The 18,006-nt window shown below is 42.6% G+C and overlaps 1 protein-coding gene across 3 annotated transcripts in view; it reads left to right on the forward strand.

Annotated features, from left to right (window-relative positions):
- zfpm2a (zinc finger protein, FOG family member 2a) overlaps positions 1 to 18,006 on the forward strand; it is a 128,767-nt gene that overhangs the window by 51,447 nt on the left and 59,314 nt on the right. For 2 of the 3 annotated variants that reach the window (XM_053880478.1, XM_053880479.1), the window contains one exon: positions 13,926 to 14,050. In XM_053880478.1, coding sequence (XP_053736453.1) covers positions 13,926 to 14,050 — 125 coding nt within the window. Of the gene's footprint in view, positions 1 to 13,719; positions 13,839 to 13,925; positions 14,051 to 18,006 lie in introns of those variants that run through there. The other variant, XM_053880480.1, reaches the window with a different exon arrangement.

The raw sequence follows: 18,006 nt of genomic DNA on the forward strand, positions 1-18,006 counted from the left end.
GTCTCCACAAGTATGTCCTTAAGCGAATCTGCACGCTGATCTAATGTCTTGTGTTCATTTCTCGTCACGGATGTATTGCAGTCAGTGGCTGATTCAGGAGATAGGGTTCATGCCACTCTATTCATTTCCACGGACTGCCAGCGATAGCAATCTGAAGCTGTGTCTTTCATTCTCTCCCACTTGCTCTCCTCTAGGCTAATTGGGAGCGATGCGCGTTAGCTAGCTAACTCTGCTAATGAACTTGTTGGCAGCCTTATCTGACTCCATGTAAACCACACCCCCCGCTGAAAGTCTGGGAAATCCAGGGTTCGTTAGGAGCGCTCTAATTGTTATCACTCTTCTCATTGTGTTGCGCCTGTGAAACAGGCCGAGGAATGTAGTTGCATGTGCAGTTGTAAGGAAATAAATCAGAGGAAGGCCTTCCTGCTTTTCATCACCAAATATACCGATTCAGCCAATGACGTTGCGCCACCTCAGTGTTACTATTTTGAAGTGGTCAGCACCTGCAACAAATATCTAACTGTGCTTAATGCAACTCTATGTGAGGTAATCACTACGACAACGGCATTTCAGTGAAACATTACCTGCCCCATTGGAGACAATGTAAGATGCAGGGGGTGAGACAAGATGCCACCGGGCTCAGAGAAGCAGCTCTTGGCCTGATCCTTTTGGCTCCTGCAGGACAACAGCTCGGGGACAGCAGCCATGGTGTGCGTCTACCTGACAACCATACACAGATGGAACAGACATCAGAGCTATCCCAACCTGACTTAAAACAAGGCGACACCTCCCTCCTTCCCCTTTCAAGACATCAAACATGCGCGTGCTGAATCAGCAGCTTCACTCAAATGTTAAAACTCTCGAATCTCATTTGTGCCTCCGGCCAAAACATACGATCCATCCTCTGCCGGGTGCCACCAACAATAACCGTTTCAGGTTTAATGCACATATGTCATGTGAGGAGAGTAAGAGGAGCAGATGGCCATGGTTGTGTGGCAGGTGCCTCCCCAAATGTTTGCTGTGGCTCATGCTGCTATTTTTATCGCAGAGAGACACAAACATGCAAATATTTGGTGAAGGACAGTGCGGCCTTTTTTTGTTGTGAGTCAGAGTGATGGACGGGATTAGTATATGGATTAAACTTGAGAGTACCAGGCAGCTGGACTCTGGAATTCCATTAGTTGATGTTGACAGAAGTGTCACTAATCAGAACATGAGAATCAAAATGGAAGTACAATGTTTTAAGAGGACATTCCTGAGCATTGGTGGTGTGTGTGTGTTTTTTTTTTTGTATATGCATGTCAGTTTTGATGCTGAAAAATGAGTGAATAGGTGGGTGTGGTGGGATATGGTGGATTCTTTCCATCCATTTCGGTGCGTAAATGTCAGTTGTTTTTGTTTTTGTTCTTGTATGTGACGAATGCTTGAAAACACACTTAAATATAGTTGTGACCATTCCAGTAAAGTCAAGTTTGGCTGAGTAAACAACTGTCTGCTCCGGTCCATTCTAAAGTCAGGGTGTCGTCAAGGGAGGGAGGCGAGAGCCGAAATGAGGCAAACGGAGCACCCAGATGCAGATTAGGCTGTAGAAGATGAGGGTGTAAAAGGGATTTAATGGTAGGATGGATTAGAGAAATCCTTGTAACAATGTTAAATAATTATGGTTCCAGCAGAGATCAAAGCGCCATTGATTGAACCCCTCAAGCCTTCAGCACACGGAGTCTTGGAAAGCAAAGATTGGTAAACTCCGACCACTCCGGCTTCTTCAGTTAAATTGGATTGGAAATATTAGGCGATAGATGAATCCTTCAGGAGGCTTTGCCAAAGCTTTTGTCACCGGAAATGTAGCTTGGGAGCAGAATGAAAGGTTTGATAGTGTAGTGTCTCGACAGAATCATAAGACGGGAGTGTCGCGGCTGTCTCCGCTGATACCTAAGCGTTTTAAGTAGACTTATAGACACACTTGACTGTTATATCAGCAAAACTTTCTCTGCAGCCTTTCATTCAAGGTTTTATGCGTCTTCCCCTCCCCGCCGCTCGTCTTGTAATCAAGAAATTTGGACGTGCATCACGGCAATTCTGCGGTGAGAAACGGCAGGTTTTATCTTGCTCCTGCAGGGGTTTATTCAGAAGTCTTCTGACAAGTCTCACAAAACATGAATGACGCCCAGATTTCTGATAGAGACGATGAAAGTCCATCATCAACCTCCCTGCGAGTTCTGTGCCTCTGCTGATGTAAAATTAAAATGTAATCAAACTCTCATGTGTCGCCCAAATTCTCCTGGATGCGTTTAGTGGCAGTAGATGGTGTGCGTCATCTGAGACTCTTGTTTTTTTGCTTCCTTGCTGTGGTGCATTTATCCGAGTTCTTTTCAGCGACCGCTGTTCATGTCAGTCTGATCTGAACCACGTCTGCTGTTTAACACTTTCATTTTTATCATGTCTATACAATTATGCCATTGGTTTGTGTGTGTTTGGTACGGATGGGTAGGAGTGTCCTGCGGTGTGCACATGTCCGATCCACATGTTTTGTCTTTGTGTAATTGTCTGTGTCTTCAGGGGTGTTTGTACAGTATTTGTTGCCGTTTGGGTGCAGGTGTTTTATTTTATGCTTGAGTGTAACGAAACATGTACTGTAATTGGTTCATGTGTCTGAAACCTCTTGTTCTGTGTACAAGGGTGTGTGTCGACATCCGTGGAGGTATGTTTGTGTTGTAGTGTTTGTGGTTGAATAGCAAGGAGCTTTCCACCTTTTTGCGATCGTCTGTCTGTCCATTTTTCATTCTGTCTGTCCATTAGCAAAAAATAAAATGTAAAATGATAATGCGACAAGGAACAGAAGATTATTTAACCATTAGCCCAAAATGTTTTCAAAATTGTGTTTTGCCCAAGCGAATTTTGTGATGCTACTGCTGCATTGCGGTCCACATCAGCTGCTTTGAATTGGACTGTAATTTTACATTCACTCTTTTTTATCCTGACATCTCCAAGACCCCCAACCTGCGGCTTGCAACCCCCGCTTTGCGCACCTCTGTTCTGTATTTATATGTGTGTTCCTCTGCTGTGTGCGTTGGTTAATTCATTACTGGTGTTCACTATCCCTAACCTGCTCCTTCTTTCCTTTTTCCCTGTATCGCCGATTAACTAACACTACTGTGACCATCTTCACAGTGAGGCTTCAAAAGAGACAGGTCTCTCAGTGAGGTTCCTCGAGACAACTCCTGTCATCATTATTTGACTAGACTCACACTGACAATGTGAGATAATGATGATGAAATATTAAACAAGAGATTAGAAAAATCACTGTACTCCAGCACTGCATTGCCTCCATGCAAATGTGTCCACTGATCCGTTCTACTAAGAGGCTTTCTGCAGGAACTTCATGCTTGTTAGTTATATAATCTAAAATAGGGCAATCACTGTTCTTATCACTGAAGATGTCACTTTTTTCATTTTTTGTGTGGGCTGTAGCAGCATGCAAGCGCTCTCACTGAGATAGTGAGCATTTGTGTGTTTATAAATCCAACCTGTTTTCCGAAGTCAATAATTAATACCATTTTTTTTTTCGATCTCTGCATCTTCATTGAATCCACAAGGGCGGCAGCTAAATATGAAGCAGGAAACATGGCTGGTGGTGGTGTTTCCGCCTCCGGGGGCCAGTCACCCATCACATCTTTCTTTAGCTCTGTGAATATGTTTGTTCTGCCGCGCTCAACCTCCCAGGCATTGTCACAGCACACGCTCCTCTAAGAGGTATCATTGTAATTGCTTGAATATTTGATGTGTGTACTCAGCATTTACATGGAGACGCCAGTGCAAGCTGCGCTGAGGGGATCGAACGCTGGGTAAACGCCGGGTTGCTCAACTGAAACTTACTTTTGTTTCATTTCTTTTGGCCATTTTTGAAGTGTGTCTGAGTATTTGTAGTTCTTTTCATGCATGAATTTGCAAAGTTTTTTTTGCGGAATACCTAACTGCTCGAGGTTCAGATTGAGGTTACTTTCATATTCATATGGTATGCCTTGCTATTCTTAATTTATGATATTTCATTGGTGTTCGACACAAGGTTTGGCTCAAATCTCTTGCAAGAATACAACCTTTTTCTTTTCTCTGACTTTTGCATTCTTTCTGGGTTACATGTCTGCACTACATGGTCACATACATTAGAATCAACAAAATGTAATTCAAAGTGTTTTGCAGGCAATGGAAGACTACATTAAAATAAAGTAGGGTGTTGGTTGGAAGAAGAGACGGGGCTCAGAACACAACGCGTGGTAACATTAGCATTGACTGAAGAACAGAGGAAACGTGATGACAGGCCCTAACGCTACAGCAACCTGATGTAGGGCTCAGTGAGGGGGCCACCAGGTCCAATTCTCTGCCATCACTGGTGCAACTGGCGTCGTGCTGACATGGCAACAGATGGGACAGATGTGGGTGGACCTATACAGTTGAGTGTCAGAGTAGGAAAAATCATTGTTACAGTACATAGACATTGCAAAAGAAAATCGCCGGCTCCACAGTATGAGGACTTACTAAGATGTGGTGAAATCGGTTGGACCCTGATTTTGAGCTACTTTCAATTTACAGGTACTCACTCAGATCTGTAAGACTCACTTCACTCGCTTCTGATATACAGTAGAAAGTAGTACCCACATAGTTATAAACCCTCTATACAATGGATTCAATTCTCTTTCTGTAATTCTGTATTGGCACAGTTGGTAGGATAACATGTGTTTCAGTGTTAAGGGGTAAAAGTTAAAAGTATAAATCATTTTGGAGTTTACTTTAGCTGTAACCTATTTCAAACAGAAAAAAGTCTGTATACTGGAAACCTCTCTGTCTTGCACTAGATTATTTACCAATTCTTTATCAGTCTCTGATATAGAAATAAGTAATGCAGCAAAATGACAAATATTTCATAAAAAATGTCATTTAAGAAGTGTAATTTATCATACAAACAAATCAATTTAGATTTTGAAGGGGAATAAATGACCAGTAATATTTTAGTCTTTTAGTATATAAAAGAAATCAAAGTCAGAAATGTGCTCTGCATTAAGTCCCAGTAGTCCCCTAATAATCTGTAGTGGGTTTGGTTGTGGTTCTTATTTTCCATGTTGAAGAATGCACACAATAAACAGCCAAGTGTGTCCCTTCTTCTTTATTCTTCCTTCTTACATGTTGTGGAGGGAGGGAACCAGCTTGTCGAGCGAACTAAAATACCAAATAATAGTAATAATAAAGGAGATAAAAAGTTAATAATAAAAATGGCATGTTCCTCCCTGATTGTGTGAGTGTTGCAATATTCAATTATACAATTTTCATTGGCATATTAATCATCTTTTCAACAAACAAGCCAGCGTTAATTAAAGCAAAGCATGGATAAAGACGTGTTGCAGGATCATCACTCCGTTTATCACCCAGCGCAGACCCGCAGTTAAGTAAATTCAGGCTGTGAGATGAATTTCAATGCCCTGGCTTCCGCTGTGAGCCATCTCCTGGTGTTTGGAGGTAGTTGTCTCTTCCAGAAAACGCATCACGCATGTCACCATTGTACACCTCCGCGTTTTTATCTCTGCTCTTTTTCCTGCGTGTTTATTTATGTGATTAAAAGTTCTACCATTCAGGTTAGTCAGGCTGAGTCAGGTTGTGAGGATTTAGATTTGGGGGGCTTTTTACTGTACAGCCCTGTGACATCTGTGTACATACAGGACAGCTCTTTTTCTCCTCTCCTTTGCAGCTTGCTCTTAGGTGGGAGGGAGATTATTCAGGATTCATAGCGGAGATATGAGCATCTCTAATCACAGGCTGCGAGGAAGCGTCTTGGTGATGGGAGCCGCCTGACTCCCAGAAAGTGCTTGTCGCTTGTCCCTTGCAACTTTATCAGCCAGGAAACTGAAGGACCAGTCGCTTCTTAACTCCAACACAAGATCTTTGTGGTCTGACGCACTCGGCTGCTCTGTGGATCCCAAAACGTCGCTGCATTTCATGGGAAACTTGAATGCCCCCAAACAGACTGTTGCACAGGAGCGAGACCCCCGTCCCCAGCACCACCACCACAGGCTGCAGCAGCAACACCTTTTAAAGAAAAATGAAACAGGGAGAAGAGAATGGCAAAGGAGGAGAAAGATGGAGATGAAGAAAAGGGATGATGGGGTGGGGGAGATTCAAAAAACCTCCACATAACAATGCCGAAGAAAAATCAGAACATTTTCCACCGAAAGATGGGCCATTTCCAAATCCTTGTGCCCTATCAGACAAATTAAAGTAAATCAAGCATGAAATGAAGCAGAAGAGCCCGGAGATAAGGCTCCTTTAAGTCGTTTACAGATTAGGACAGAGGGAGAGAGGGAGAGAGAGGGAGAGAGGTGCATCTGGTCCGTGGCAGTGAAGGAGGCTAGTTTCTCATTTCACAATAGCAGCCAGTGTATAGGATTACTCTCCCTGTCAGCGACATGAGCAGTGACGGAGGAATAGATGTCGACCAAATGTGTCGCCAAATACGTCTTTTTGGGAAAGGTCTCGGACCGCAAACCTCACCGTGTCGACCAGACGCGACACAGATAAGAGGGGAATAAAACACAGACGCCAGATTGACCCCTGGCCCTTCGGTTTGGTCGCCATTTGTGGGCTCTTCACCTTTTCTTCTGCTCAAGTGGTTTCCGCGGCAAGCGGCTTAGAAGCCCAAGCTAGATTGGGCAAGTGGCATCACGTGACTGTACGGCTGTCAACACGTTGCACCGCTCAGGTGTGGGGGAGGTGTCTCTCAATTCACCAAATGTACTTTTGAACACTCATTTAATATTTCACTGCTCATCTATTTTCTGTGGCGTATCAAGGGATTAATGGCTTTTTTATTTTAGCACGTGTAAATTATGAAAACATAATTATAGAGCTGGTTAGTTGCTTGTGGTGGAATGATATTTGACACACGCACACATCCAATCAGGCGTGCTATTGTAAGCAGCAACTGCACAACCCCCGCCCCGACACACACACATGCACCCACATAAGTCGAGAGTGCACTGCTCTTTGATGCACCGAGCTGGATTTGGTTCCACTCCTCCCGTGTATCTTTTCTGTGAGCAATGAGAGGTGGGCTCGACTCGCCCCTGTCACCGGGTAGCTGCTCCCCTGGGCCGCAACCTTGACCTTCCCCGGTCCAAGTCTTAGGTTTAGCTCATTTATCGCTCTATCTCCAGGCATTTAAAAAAATACTCCTGAAAACTCAATGATTTAACCCGCTTTTACGCTGTTCACATCAAAACTGGATGAAAAAAGAGCTTAATCCATCTTATCTGTTGACTGTCAAACTGCTCCAGCTAAAACCTACTCACAAAAGACAACTAGGTCACCCAGGAAAGGAGAAAAAACAGATTTCCCTGTTACTCTGGGGAAGTTGCAGCCTGGTAATTGACTTCGGGGAAAATCCAGGGGATTGTTGGATATCGACTCCAAGATGGAAGTTCGCTTGTTAAAATTTCAAATTCTTCAACTTATATTTCTCAGACATTCTTGCAATGGACATTTTCCTGCCGTTATTTTGAGATAGAAAAAAAGGGTTTCAGGTAAAAGGTAAAAAAGAAATATTTTTTGTGATTAAGTATGCTCATTACAGTTGTACATAACCATCATTATTGGCCCAAATGCACGTGTACTTTCTCCATTTTTTTCCAGAATATGGCACAGTATTTTGATGACAAGATCCTTTCAATATCCTCTTGAATCAGGTTAATAAACTTCATATTTTGTGGATTCAAATGCTCTGAAATGAAAGTAAAAGTTTTGTTTCACCTTTGCCATGTTTTTTTTCTCAATTTTTCCACTGCTGTTTAGTAATGGCATTTCTATGCAATATGTTCATTTGACCAATGACTTGCACACCTGGCGCAACTATGAATCAATTCCTTTCTCTTGTCCAGTTCGTCTTTTAGGCATGTTTTACCTTCAACAGCACTTGTCATGATTGTTATTCATTGTGATTAGTTTCCTCGTACATTTTTGGATGTTTTGTTCTTTTTTTCTTTTTTTTTGCCTCTCAGCATGACAAGCCATGTCTGGCCGTAGATATTGTTCTTTCAGCCACTGTGATTTGCAATGATCCTCTCCGTGAAAGAAACAGACCATTGTGCAGTTTTCCATCTGAGAACTTAGTCTAGAATGACTCCCAGGAATCCTACCTTTGACGTTCCTTTTATGGGCAGAGTTCTGCTCATCCACCGTTGAACTGTTGTCTCTGGTGTGAATATTTTAATCATCCTCTTTTCATTGTCCTGAAGTACATGTCATTAGTGACCCAACATTTCCAAGGTATTATGACAGATAGATTGAGTTTTTCAAGTACAGTATTATTATTGTCTGTGACTGTCTCCCACTGTCTGAGTTGTGGCCTTTGCTACCTACATCTTATGTAAAATATGCTGTTTGAAAAGAGAGATTCCGGATGTAATTTAAAGATTTACAGGTACAGTTCTTCTAATTCCTAATGTCCTTCTGGATCACTCCTCCCAGAAACATTGATTTTCATGCAAGTACAGGGTTTTGGCCCGACTTAAACCTCAACCTTCTTGTAAATAGAATGTGGTTATTTTGAAGGACCCTGTCAGTCTTATTTACAAGTCATCAAATCAACTAAACCATTGCAGGAGAAAAAGCTACAGGTCGTTGTGCCTCGCTGTCCAATAGCATCTACCCACTATGTGCTATAGGAAGATGTTGCATTGTATATTAAGTTGTTTCAGGCATTGTCACTCATTGTCAGTTTTCTATTTTTGAACGACTGTCATTGCCCAAACTCAAACTTGACCCTCCGTCTCTCTTACATTTTAAGCAGCTCTCATACTCTCTTCTGTATTTATTGCTAAACAACAACTTCCTCTTGTAGCGAGCCTAGTTTATTCATCCATCTGTCTGAAAAACATGCATCCCCAGCAAACTCTCGTACAATTACTCATTCATCCTGACACACTCGGGTGGAGTAATGTCCTCTGCGTGCTCGTGAAATTTTAAGAAAAGCATTTAAAACAATCAGATTGCAGCAGCGGTGGTGTGTGTCCTCTAGATGCTGCCGGCTGATAGAAGGATATCTCCGAGTGAGGACAGTCATTCTTTAAGTTTTGCTGTCTTTCTCGCCCTTTTTTTTTACATGCTGTCAATGGAAAGTGCAGCGTGGTTCCAAAGATGGATGTGTGGCAGATTGTTGTCAGCAGACTCGCTGCTAACTTCGCCAGGCGTTTGATGAAATGAGAACTTGACAGATGCTATATTGCAATTGTTCAATGACACCCGACAACAATGGTCTGGTGTTGATGATGTTCCACAGTTGTACAACTGTGTTTGTGACTTTGAGGACACAAAGTTGTGGTTCCCAAACCTTTTTTTGCTAATTAAGGTGAAAGGTGTGATCCAGATTTTTTTTAGACCTATGCATCAGGAGGTTACAGTCTTCAGGGTTGCCCATCAATAGTGCAACAAATGTTCTTGTAGACTCAGTTGCTGTCAGTGAACTGACCCAATATATTGTTGCCATACAATAAGAAGAGGTTGCAGAGCTTCTATCCATACAACCCCCATGCTTCCTCACGGCCTGCTGCTCTGCCTATGGATTTGTCAAAGCACAAGTGCCCTAATCCCATTGACCTGTTTAACTTAGTCCCCCTCATGCTGCACAAAGCCTGAAAACAAGTTTGACCCAGAGGGTGGAACCCCCCCTTCTACTCTTCTCTGCACACTCCTTGTGTGAACTGTCTGCCTGAAGACTTGCTCTCCAAACAAACGGTCAACCCGTTCCTCCTGCTGTGCAGCAGGACTTGAGCCAGAGCCATCCAGTCAGGTTGGACCATGTTAGCCAGAGAGGAGTGTTGGGGGTGAGGGTGATGAAGGTTTTTTTTTTTTAACAAGTGTCTTGCTCAGAGATAATAACGTGAGCTGCCGGTTATAAATGTTGCATTTTGCTCGCTGGGGCCTGATAATGGCGGTTTGGGTATGGAGGCTAGAAAAGTTCATCGCTCCCTTATCAAAGCTCGCTGACATTTCTCCTTCAGCTGTAAAATTTCATATCACATATCTGCTTTAAAGATGTGGCACCTTTTGTCCAACTGATACAGCGCTCTCCATTTCACCCCGTATGCCTCCCACATGCTATATTAATTTATAGCCCATTTGCCGTCAGAGGAGATGACTGGATTCAGGAGGGCGTCTGTGAATTGCCTCGACAGGTTATTGAACTTTGAACAGCTCTCATTTATTTGCTTTGATTCAAAGGGACTGCTTGATATGAAGAGGAGTCATCTGCCATGTGGAGCTCAAGCAGACTCTCCTTGTCGCCATCCGTCTTTGTCTCCGTCTCTCACATGGTTACTGTTGCTCACTCAGCAGCCTGTTCCTGCCGGACGGTCACAAGCTCAGGCCCCACGATGAACTAAAATATTGATCTCAATTACTTACTCCATCAAGTATGAATGTATTGAATACATTTATTGTAATTTGAAATGGCCACATTCCAAACGCGTTTTGGCAGCTTCCAAGTTATTTATATCAATAGCACTGTAGTTTTTTGGATGCTGTTGAAATTTCAATGCTATAGAACTTTGATTTTAAAAAAATAATAATTTAAGTTATCATGGTAACTTTTACCATATATATGAAATAGTTCTAGTACAAACCTGGTTAGGTAAATCTGCGTATTTCTATAGGTTAGCCACATAACTTTCTCCTTCTTGTGCTCAGCATAAATAGTGGGTCACATCATTTTGGGGCTTTTGCCAAGAGTCCCCCATCATTGTATAGCAGACTGGCAAACTGCCACTGAGAAACTTATCTCCTTTCAGTCATGTGCCCTTGAAGGGAGAGAAGAGGCTCCTTATTCCTGTACACAATACACACTAAAAAATGGACACGTGCAAAAAGAAAAAAGAAAAAGCAAACAGATGCCAGCGTGGAGCATCTTGGGGGCTATCAGGGGAGAATCTTCCCCAACAATGGGGACATTCATTGGTCTGCCAAGTATCTATGGAGTGCAGGAGCAGACTTCACGACAGATGATGATCTTATCGAGGGAGGAAAGCTGGGTGGGGCGGAGGTTTTTAGAGGGGGACTTTAAAGGGTGGAGGTGGTTAACAGTATCGTCATCAACACGGGTAGAGGCTTTGAGGGATTTGAAGTTCTCTGAACCCCAATCCGTTGTATTACAGCCTATATTGTTTGGGGTGAAAGGGATGCTCCTTTTAAAGGGTCTGCAGTGGTCCAGTACCAATAGGGCATAGTACTTTGCAGTACTTCCAAATGTAGTACAGTACATGCCATGATACATGATGCGCTATAAGAGATTCTTCAATGTTCGTGTACGCACAAAGGTTTTAATACATAATGTCTTGATATTCACACCTGAATTACACTTTGACATGGTCAAAAATACTGTACCTACCTCGATGGAAATGTCAGTTTCCCAAAACACACCTTGATTCAGTGTTCTGAAATTGCTTTTTGCCTTATAAAACAATATGATCTTGATGGAATTATACTCAAAACAAATATCCATAACAGGTTAAGGATACATCACATATTCTGTATGTCAATGATGTGATCCAGAACGTGCTTCCACACATGGGTCACTGCTGTGCTACTACTTGTGCTTCCAGGCATTTTCTCATGCCACAATGACAGAATCCTAGAGGTTTTTTTTACTTGAAACATAGCGAATGATTCGAAGCTCAGTGAAAAGTACCACCCATCTGTGTGGTAATTTTTACAGCCTGTGTGAAATTCACTGGGAGCAGTCCGTGGAGGGAGCTCATTATTCATCAACGAGTGTTTTGGTGTGGAGATCTTCCACTTGTACCTGCAGCAGATGCGACGAGCCATCTGTGAGCCAAGGTCCTCGGGCGACATTTGCAGAGAGCTGCGCACAACTGTCACCTGGGCGTGCTGGACCACCAGTCTGAATTTCTCTCGCTCGCTGCTCTTTCACTCCCTTTTCACTCCCTTTTCACTCCAAACATCCAGAGCCGCTTAATAAAAAGGACCGAAAATGGCAAAGTAGAGAAATCCTGATGGTCGGCGGAGGTTTGGCTGAGCCCAGTGTTGAGCCGGGCTAAACAGGAACTCGCATCCAAGCGGGTAAAGGCCACCGGTCTTATCTGAGGACAAACAGAAAGCATCAAGCGGTGGCAGTTGCTCTCAGTGATGATGACCAGCTGTGCACCAGTGTTTAATTATTTCTCTGTAATGAGCTCCCAAACCTTCCACAGCACCAGCAGGAACATGGAGGGCGCTGAGACGGATTGTTAGCATCGATTAGGATGCTTCGAATAATGCTCTGGAACTGTTCCAAAAGAGGTGTTGCCATACATTGAGGTCAAATGTGTATAATTGGGTTTCAATGTTTTTATGAAGCATGTCATTCAAAACGATCGGCACTAACATTCTGACTGATGATGTGTGGGTTTGCATCCCTCCTCCAAAGCAGTTTTATTATTGCTCTTATAGAAAACGTAATGCCACTTTCAAAACTGTGGAAGCAAACAGTGCAAACTTGCATTAGAGTGCAATCGATAGCTAACAGACTATGTTGCAGAGCATTGTTACCTCTGACAGACCGCTGATGTCCAGCATGGTGTGTAGCAATGGGGTTTGTCCGACCATGATGGTGACGGTACACAGCTGCAGCAGGTGGACTGCTGCTATTTCCATTTGTTGCTCACATATCTGAAGTTCAGTGATTTTGGACAGGGTGTGGATGCAATGAAAGCCTTTTTACTTTGAATCTATAAATGGTTTTTGACATCTGCTCTTTGTTTTGTAGCCTATGGCTTGGTCGTAATATGCAACAGTAACAATACAGGGTTGGAATGAAATTGTTGGGTATTTTTTTTATTTATTTATTTTTTTCTATCAGTGCTCTCAAATGGTTAACAATTTGCTCTAATGTGGTACCAGTGAGGGGGTCTAAGGTTTTTCAACTTAGTGTTGGGAGTTGACTTTTATGTCTTGCTGTAGATATATGTGGCCAGAATAAATGCACATTCTTTTGTTGTTAGGATTGCAAAATTATATTTGTCAGGCCTGTGTTAGGAAACACCATTTTTAACCCCTTTCTTTTTTTCTTTTTTTTACAATTTTGTTTTGATTGTTGTAGTAATTTACATCCAATTTTATGTGCAGCATTTATTACTAGTTCAGTCTCATCAGAAAAAAAAAATCCCAGCTGTTGATTTTGAAGCTTTAACTCACTCTTCATGTTCACATTTTTAACCCACATGCCTACTCAGCCATTTATTTGAAGTGTATTTCAACTTAGAAAAAAATGAAATTAAAACGTTGCTTATCTTGGAGTTCTGTCTGCAAATACATAAATATTTTGCCCGGGTGGTACTGTGGACATAGTGAGTGATACTCGATGTCATGTTTGTAAATAAACATTTTTTTTTCACCGCAACATATCTCACCAAAACTTTGCCAACGGCAGCTTCCGTGCTCATCATAGCTAGTTGATTAATCATTGTCTGCAAAAAAAGTACTCTGCATCAAAGTGATAAGATAGCTGCAGGTGTCAAGAAGGTGAGCTCCGGTGGTTCGACGCTACTATCCGGTTTGGCTGTTCATTAAGAGGAGCTGCACACTGCACTAACAGGGGCCCAGCCTTCCTGGAAATACAAAAATAGGCCTGTCACTAGCTGCTGCCAGACAGGCAGCCTGCAATGTATCACACAGATTATCTCCACTGAAGACACCTTTCAAGTGAGGTTAGCATGTGAGGCGCACCATCAGATGCTCGCTTGATTTGCTTATCCATTTACAAACTGGCACCAACCCAGTCATGCTCACTGTGAGGCTTTGAGGTAATAATATCTGCATGTGTAGGTTTGTGGAGAAAATATAGATGCTGAATAAAATGCTGGAGCTAACCAGTTGTGTTTATGTCGTAGGAGAGTTGGACACCTTTCATAAGGATGGCGAGCGTCGGATCCAGAGTCGACAGCAGCTCCCCGTCGGCACAACGTGGGGACCCTTCGAAGGCAAAATTGAAATGGGCACGGACAACAACGCACTGGTGAGTTACTGTTGAGAATACACATGAAACACGTAGACACTGTTTGGCGACCTGAGCATACTGGCAGGGTAGGTAAGAGTAGTGCACATAACAAATAAGGATCAAGACATGAGCTAGTGGAATGGGGTGCAACTGGTGCGACACACAAGTAAGTTGGCTGTTGTACATTCAGGAGTCAGCAGGTGTGTTGCCTCTTTTAGGCTACTGAAAATGGAGTTACATGGTTTGTAATAGCCAATAATTTGTTACCAGTGGTCATAAACATGCTTGGAAGCCACTCCCTCCTGGATGAAACAGGGGTGCATTGGCAAATGAAAGTGATTGAGTTGGGTCGCAAGCTGTGTCTAGTTAGGAAGTAGCAAACAAGTGCTGAAAGTACCACAAACCACACAGTGCTTCTGGAAGACTTTGATCAATCCTTGCCATTGCTACTGCAGCAACATGATTACTCGAAAGTGTGACGCGCAGAGACCATAGCGAAGCCATCCAGATGACATTAGAGCAGGATGATGTGACTTCCTCCGGGATGTAGCTTTTGAAGTGGGTCTATTTTAACCATTCCGAGTGCATATTTCATGACAAAACACTATTTAATTGAACTCAGTGGCGGGATTCAATTGCCACAATTCGTTTGGTTTCTGATGGCGCAAGGCTCCCGCCAGCTTTGTATCTGTCGTTTCAAAGATCCCAGCGGAGGCTTCGTTGACCTGCTGCTCCGCCGAAGTGACGAATACTCCCTGGGCTTTTAATATTCCATTTTGCGTTTGGATTAATTAAGGAATTCCTATTAAAATCGTAACCAGGCTCTCATTCATCTTGTTAAGAGACATAAGGACGGGTCCGTCAGGACTCCCTCCTCCATTTCTTTTTTTTTTTCTGAAATGCACAACTTTATTAAATCATCGTTTCAACATTTTTCTAAGCTCCCTGCGTGGTTTTGAAGTCATCAGTGGCTTTAAATAACTCGGGCCGTATTATAGCCATGAAATATGGCTTCTCTCAGCCTAAAGCCAGTTATCCTGAAGCGGAAAAGTGACTTGACAGAGAAACACCGCACGTTCCAAAATAACACCCTCCCTACATTTCTCTGTGAGAGTTAAAAACCTTCACCTGTCCCCCAAATAACCCTCAGACGTCAGCGGCAGATGTCATGTGAAACATGTTTTAAATATGGTTTCCTGGGATGATACAAACTTTAACAAATTCCTCGTCTCCCGCAGAAGAACATGCATAAAGTGCTCTTGGCAAGACAGATAAGTTCTTAACTAAGTGCCCTCTGAGGAATTTGCTTCTCCTCACTTCCTCCTCGGGTTTTTCTTGCTTTTCTGTGAGCAGGTGCTGGTCATCACCTGTAATAGGCTGTGGAGGGGTTACAGAATATGCCAAACCTCCCTCGCAATTAAACGCAGGAGAAGCAGTGCCGGCTTATTGCCTTTAAGGATCTCATGTGTGTCTATTCTCATGGGGCCGTTTCAATGGTTTGCCACTCGCCCTTCTCCTCGCCAGGGCTTCGTCGCTCCAATGGGAGACCGGCTGTTAGCGGCGTCTCACTATCTCTCATTAAAGGCTGGGTCAACCCAACTGCCGTGTTTTGTTTTATTGAGGATCCTTTTATGGTTTGGTGCAACTTTTCAGTCATAGTGATGCGAGCCAGGAACCATCCATCAGCTCTGGGATAATTGTGCATGACGAGAGAACTTGCGCTCTGAGCTGCTAGCTTGTTAATAACACAGTCGTCAGAACACCCCAAGTGTCGCCAAAGTGATGTGAGACGATATGAAAGTGCTTTAGCACTAATGCACTCCATACTATAGATTAGAACTGAGTCAGAGGTTCATTTCTGTTTTTGTGTTTTGATTTTTAGGAGCAAGTTACTGTACATCAGAAATAAGAAATTCACCAGAGCATTTGACAGTATTTACTCTGTGCAGAGAAAATATGAGGAACCAGACTAATACCAAATGTAAGGGAGGAGAACCAAAAGTGGAAAGATAAGATATCAACTGGAATCAGCTGGTTATGTGAGGGAATAAAAAAAAAAGTGGATTATTTTGCAACCATAACTAGCCACATCACTGCTGTCAAACTCATGGCCTGTCTGCCAAATCTGGCCCACCTAGTCATTCTATATGGCCCGGCCACGCTTCTCTTGCATGTAGTCGAAATCGAATTCCAATCTAATTTAAAGTGCAGCAAAAACCAAAACACCATCTAAGCATGCCAATATGACGGTCGACAACAGATCAAAGGTTTGCCCCAGTATGGGTTTGTGGCATGTGAGGACTGCAAATCTTGAGAATAAATCTGGAAGATACCATGAAAAAAGGATGCAGGTAAAAGGGAATTTGATGAAGAATTGAAGAGCTCATGAAGATTGTCTCCTGCTTTACAAGTCATTGTTGAGGGTAGAACTACCCTTCCGGTAATTCATGGTTCTCGAATATCATATTGAGAGAATCCCCATTGCAGGCAGTTCCCTTGCGTTTGACAATTGTACACTGTTGGCTATGTATGATTTTGTTTTTAACAACACCTCATATAGCCCTGCTCTTCACTTTCCCATCATTTCACAAGTGCTATAGTGAAGAAGGTCGCCATGTAGCTCAGATAGTGAGGTAAAGAGACCACGAACAGAGAGAGAACAATCAGTCATCCAAGCAGGGTCACAAGGCAGTCAGGCAGCGTTTGAGGCTTATTACTTTATGGGGGTCTCCACTTTGCCAAAGAGCCTCTCCGAGAGTCTTATGAGGTGCGACCTTCATGGAATATTCCATCTCAGGTTTGTGAACAAGTGATGGAGGTGAAGCAAAAATCTAGATTACATGCATTGATATGCCCTTGCTTAAAAAGAAGATATCGCTTCATCATTTCAGCTGCAGTTCAGGCGACAGCTTCAACTTCTATTTGAAGGTTTTTAAGATGTGAACATTAAATCATAAATTGTCACCTTCATGCTGTATGTAATGAGAACACATTTATTTCTTTTATGACCTGGTACAGGTGGACTGTAGCCAGCGTGTTTTAAGATGTCATATCCTCCTGCACTAAATGATTATTACACTTCTCAAGTACAGTTCATGGAGTCGCTTGTTGTGTTGCATGTCGTGGAAACATTTTTAAACTAAGTAATTGTTTGGTTTTTTTACTTGTTGTTTTTTTTATATTCAGAATGTAGTAGTACAACATGATGTAGTACATCTATTACCATTGAAATGACCTTTGCTACCAGAACGATTTAAACTATATGTAGTGTGCTCTAAGAGGAATGCAGGTTCGAGGCTACTCCTGGAGTGAGCGGACCTTCTTTTTGTACACGGTTTGAGTGTTCCCCCTATGCTTGTGTGCGTATCTTCCAGGCACTCTGGTTTGAGTGTGTGAATGAGTGATTTTTGCCGGGATATTTCCATGCAGCAGTTGTCACCTGTTCAGCTTTTGACCTCAAATAGCTGGTGTAGATAGTGTTCACCAAATATTTTTTTAAGCTTTGTTTATTTCTATGTTCACATTGACCTGAAATCATGAAATTGGCAATAGTTATATGGAAAGTTATTAGGAAAGACAATAATAGTCAGTCTTGGATTGATAGAATAGTAAAGGTTTACACATGTATGTATTATTACCATAATACTAGTTTTACTGTTAAGCAACTATCTTGACAGTGGTGTGGTCGACGATTGGTATCTTTAAAAATTGTCCAGTGTTATTTTCCATTTTGTCACTGAAGCGTACTGTTTTCCAATATGTCTCCAGGATTGTGACGTCATGTAAACATGATTTTCCGGACAGTGGCCTGAGGGCCAGTAATGACATTTATACACGAAAAACAAGTTGTGTAAACTCATGCATGAGTATCAGGATCTGAAAGTGGTGTCTGGTGAACAACAAGTGGACCTCAATGATGGATGAGACAGAAAAACAACTTGGTTTGATATGTTACATGGAGTTGTCTGGGCTGA

The sequence above is a fragment of the Synchiropus splendidus genome, chromosome 12 (assembly GCF_027744825.2).
Source record: "Synchiropus splendidus isolate RoL2022-P1 chromosome 12, RoL_Sspl_1.0, whole genome shotgun sequence".
NCBI lineage: Eukaryota > Metazoa > Chordata > Actinopteri > Syngnathiformes > Callionymidae > Synchiropus > Synchiropus splendidus.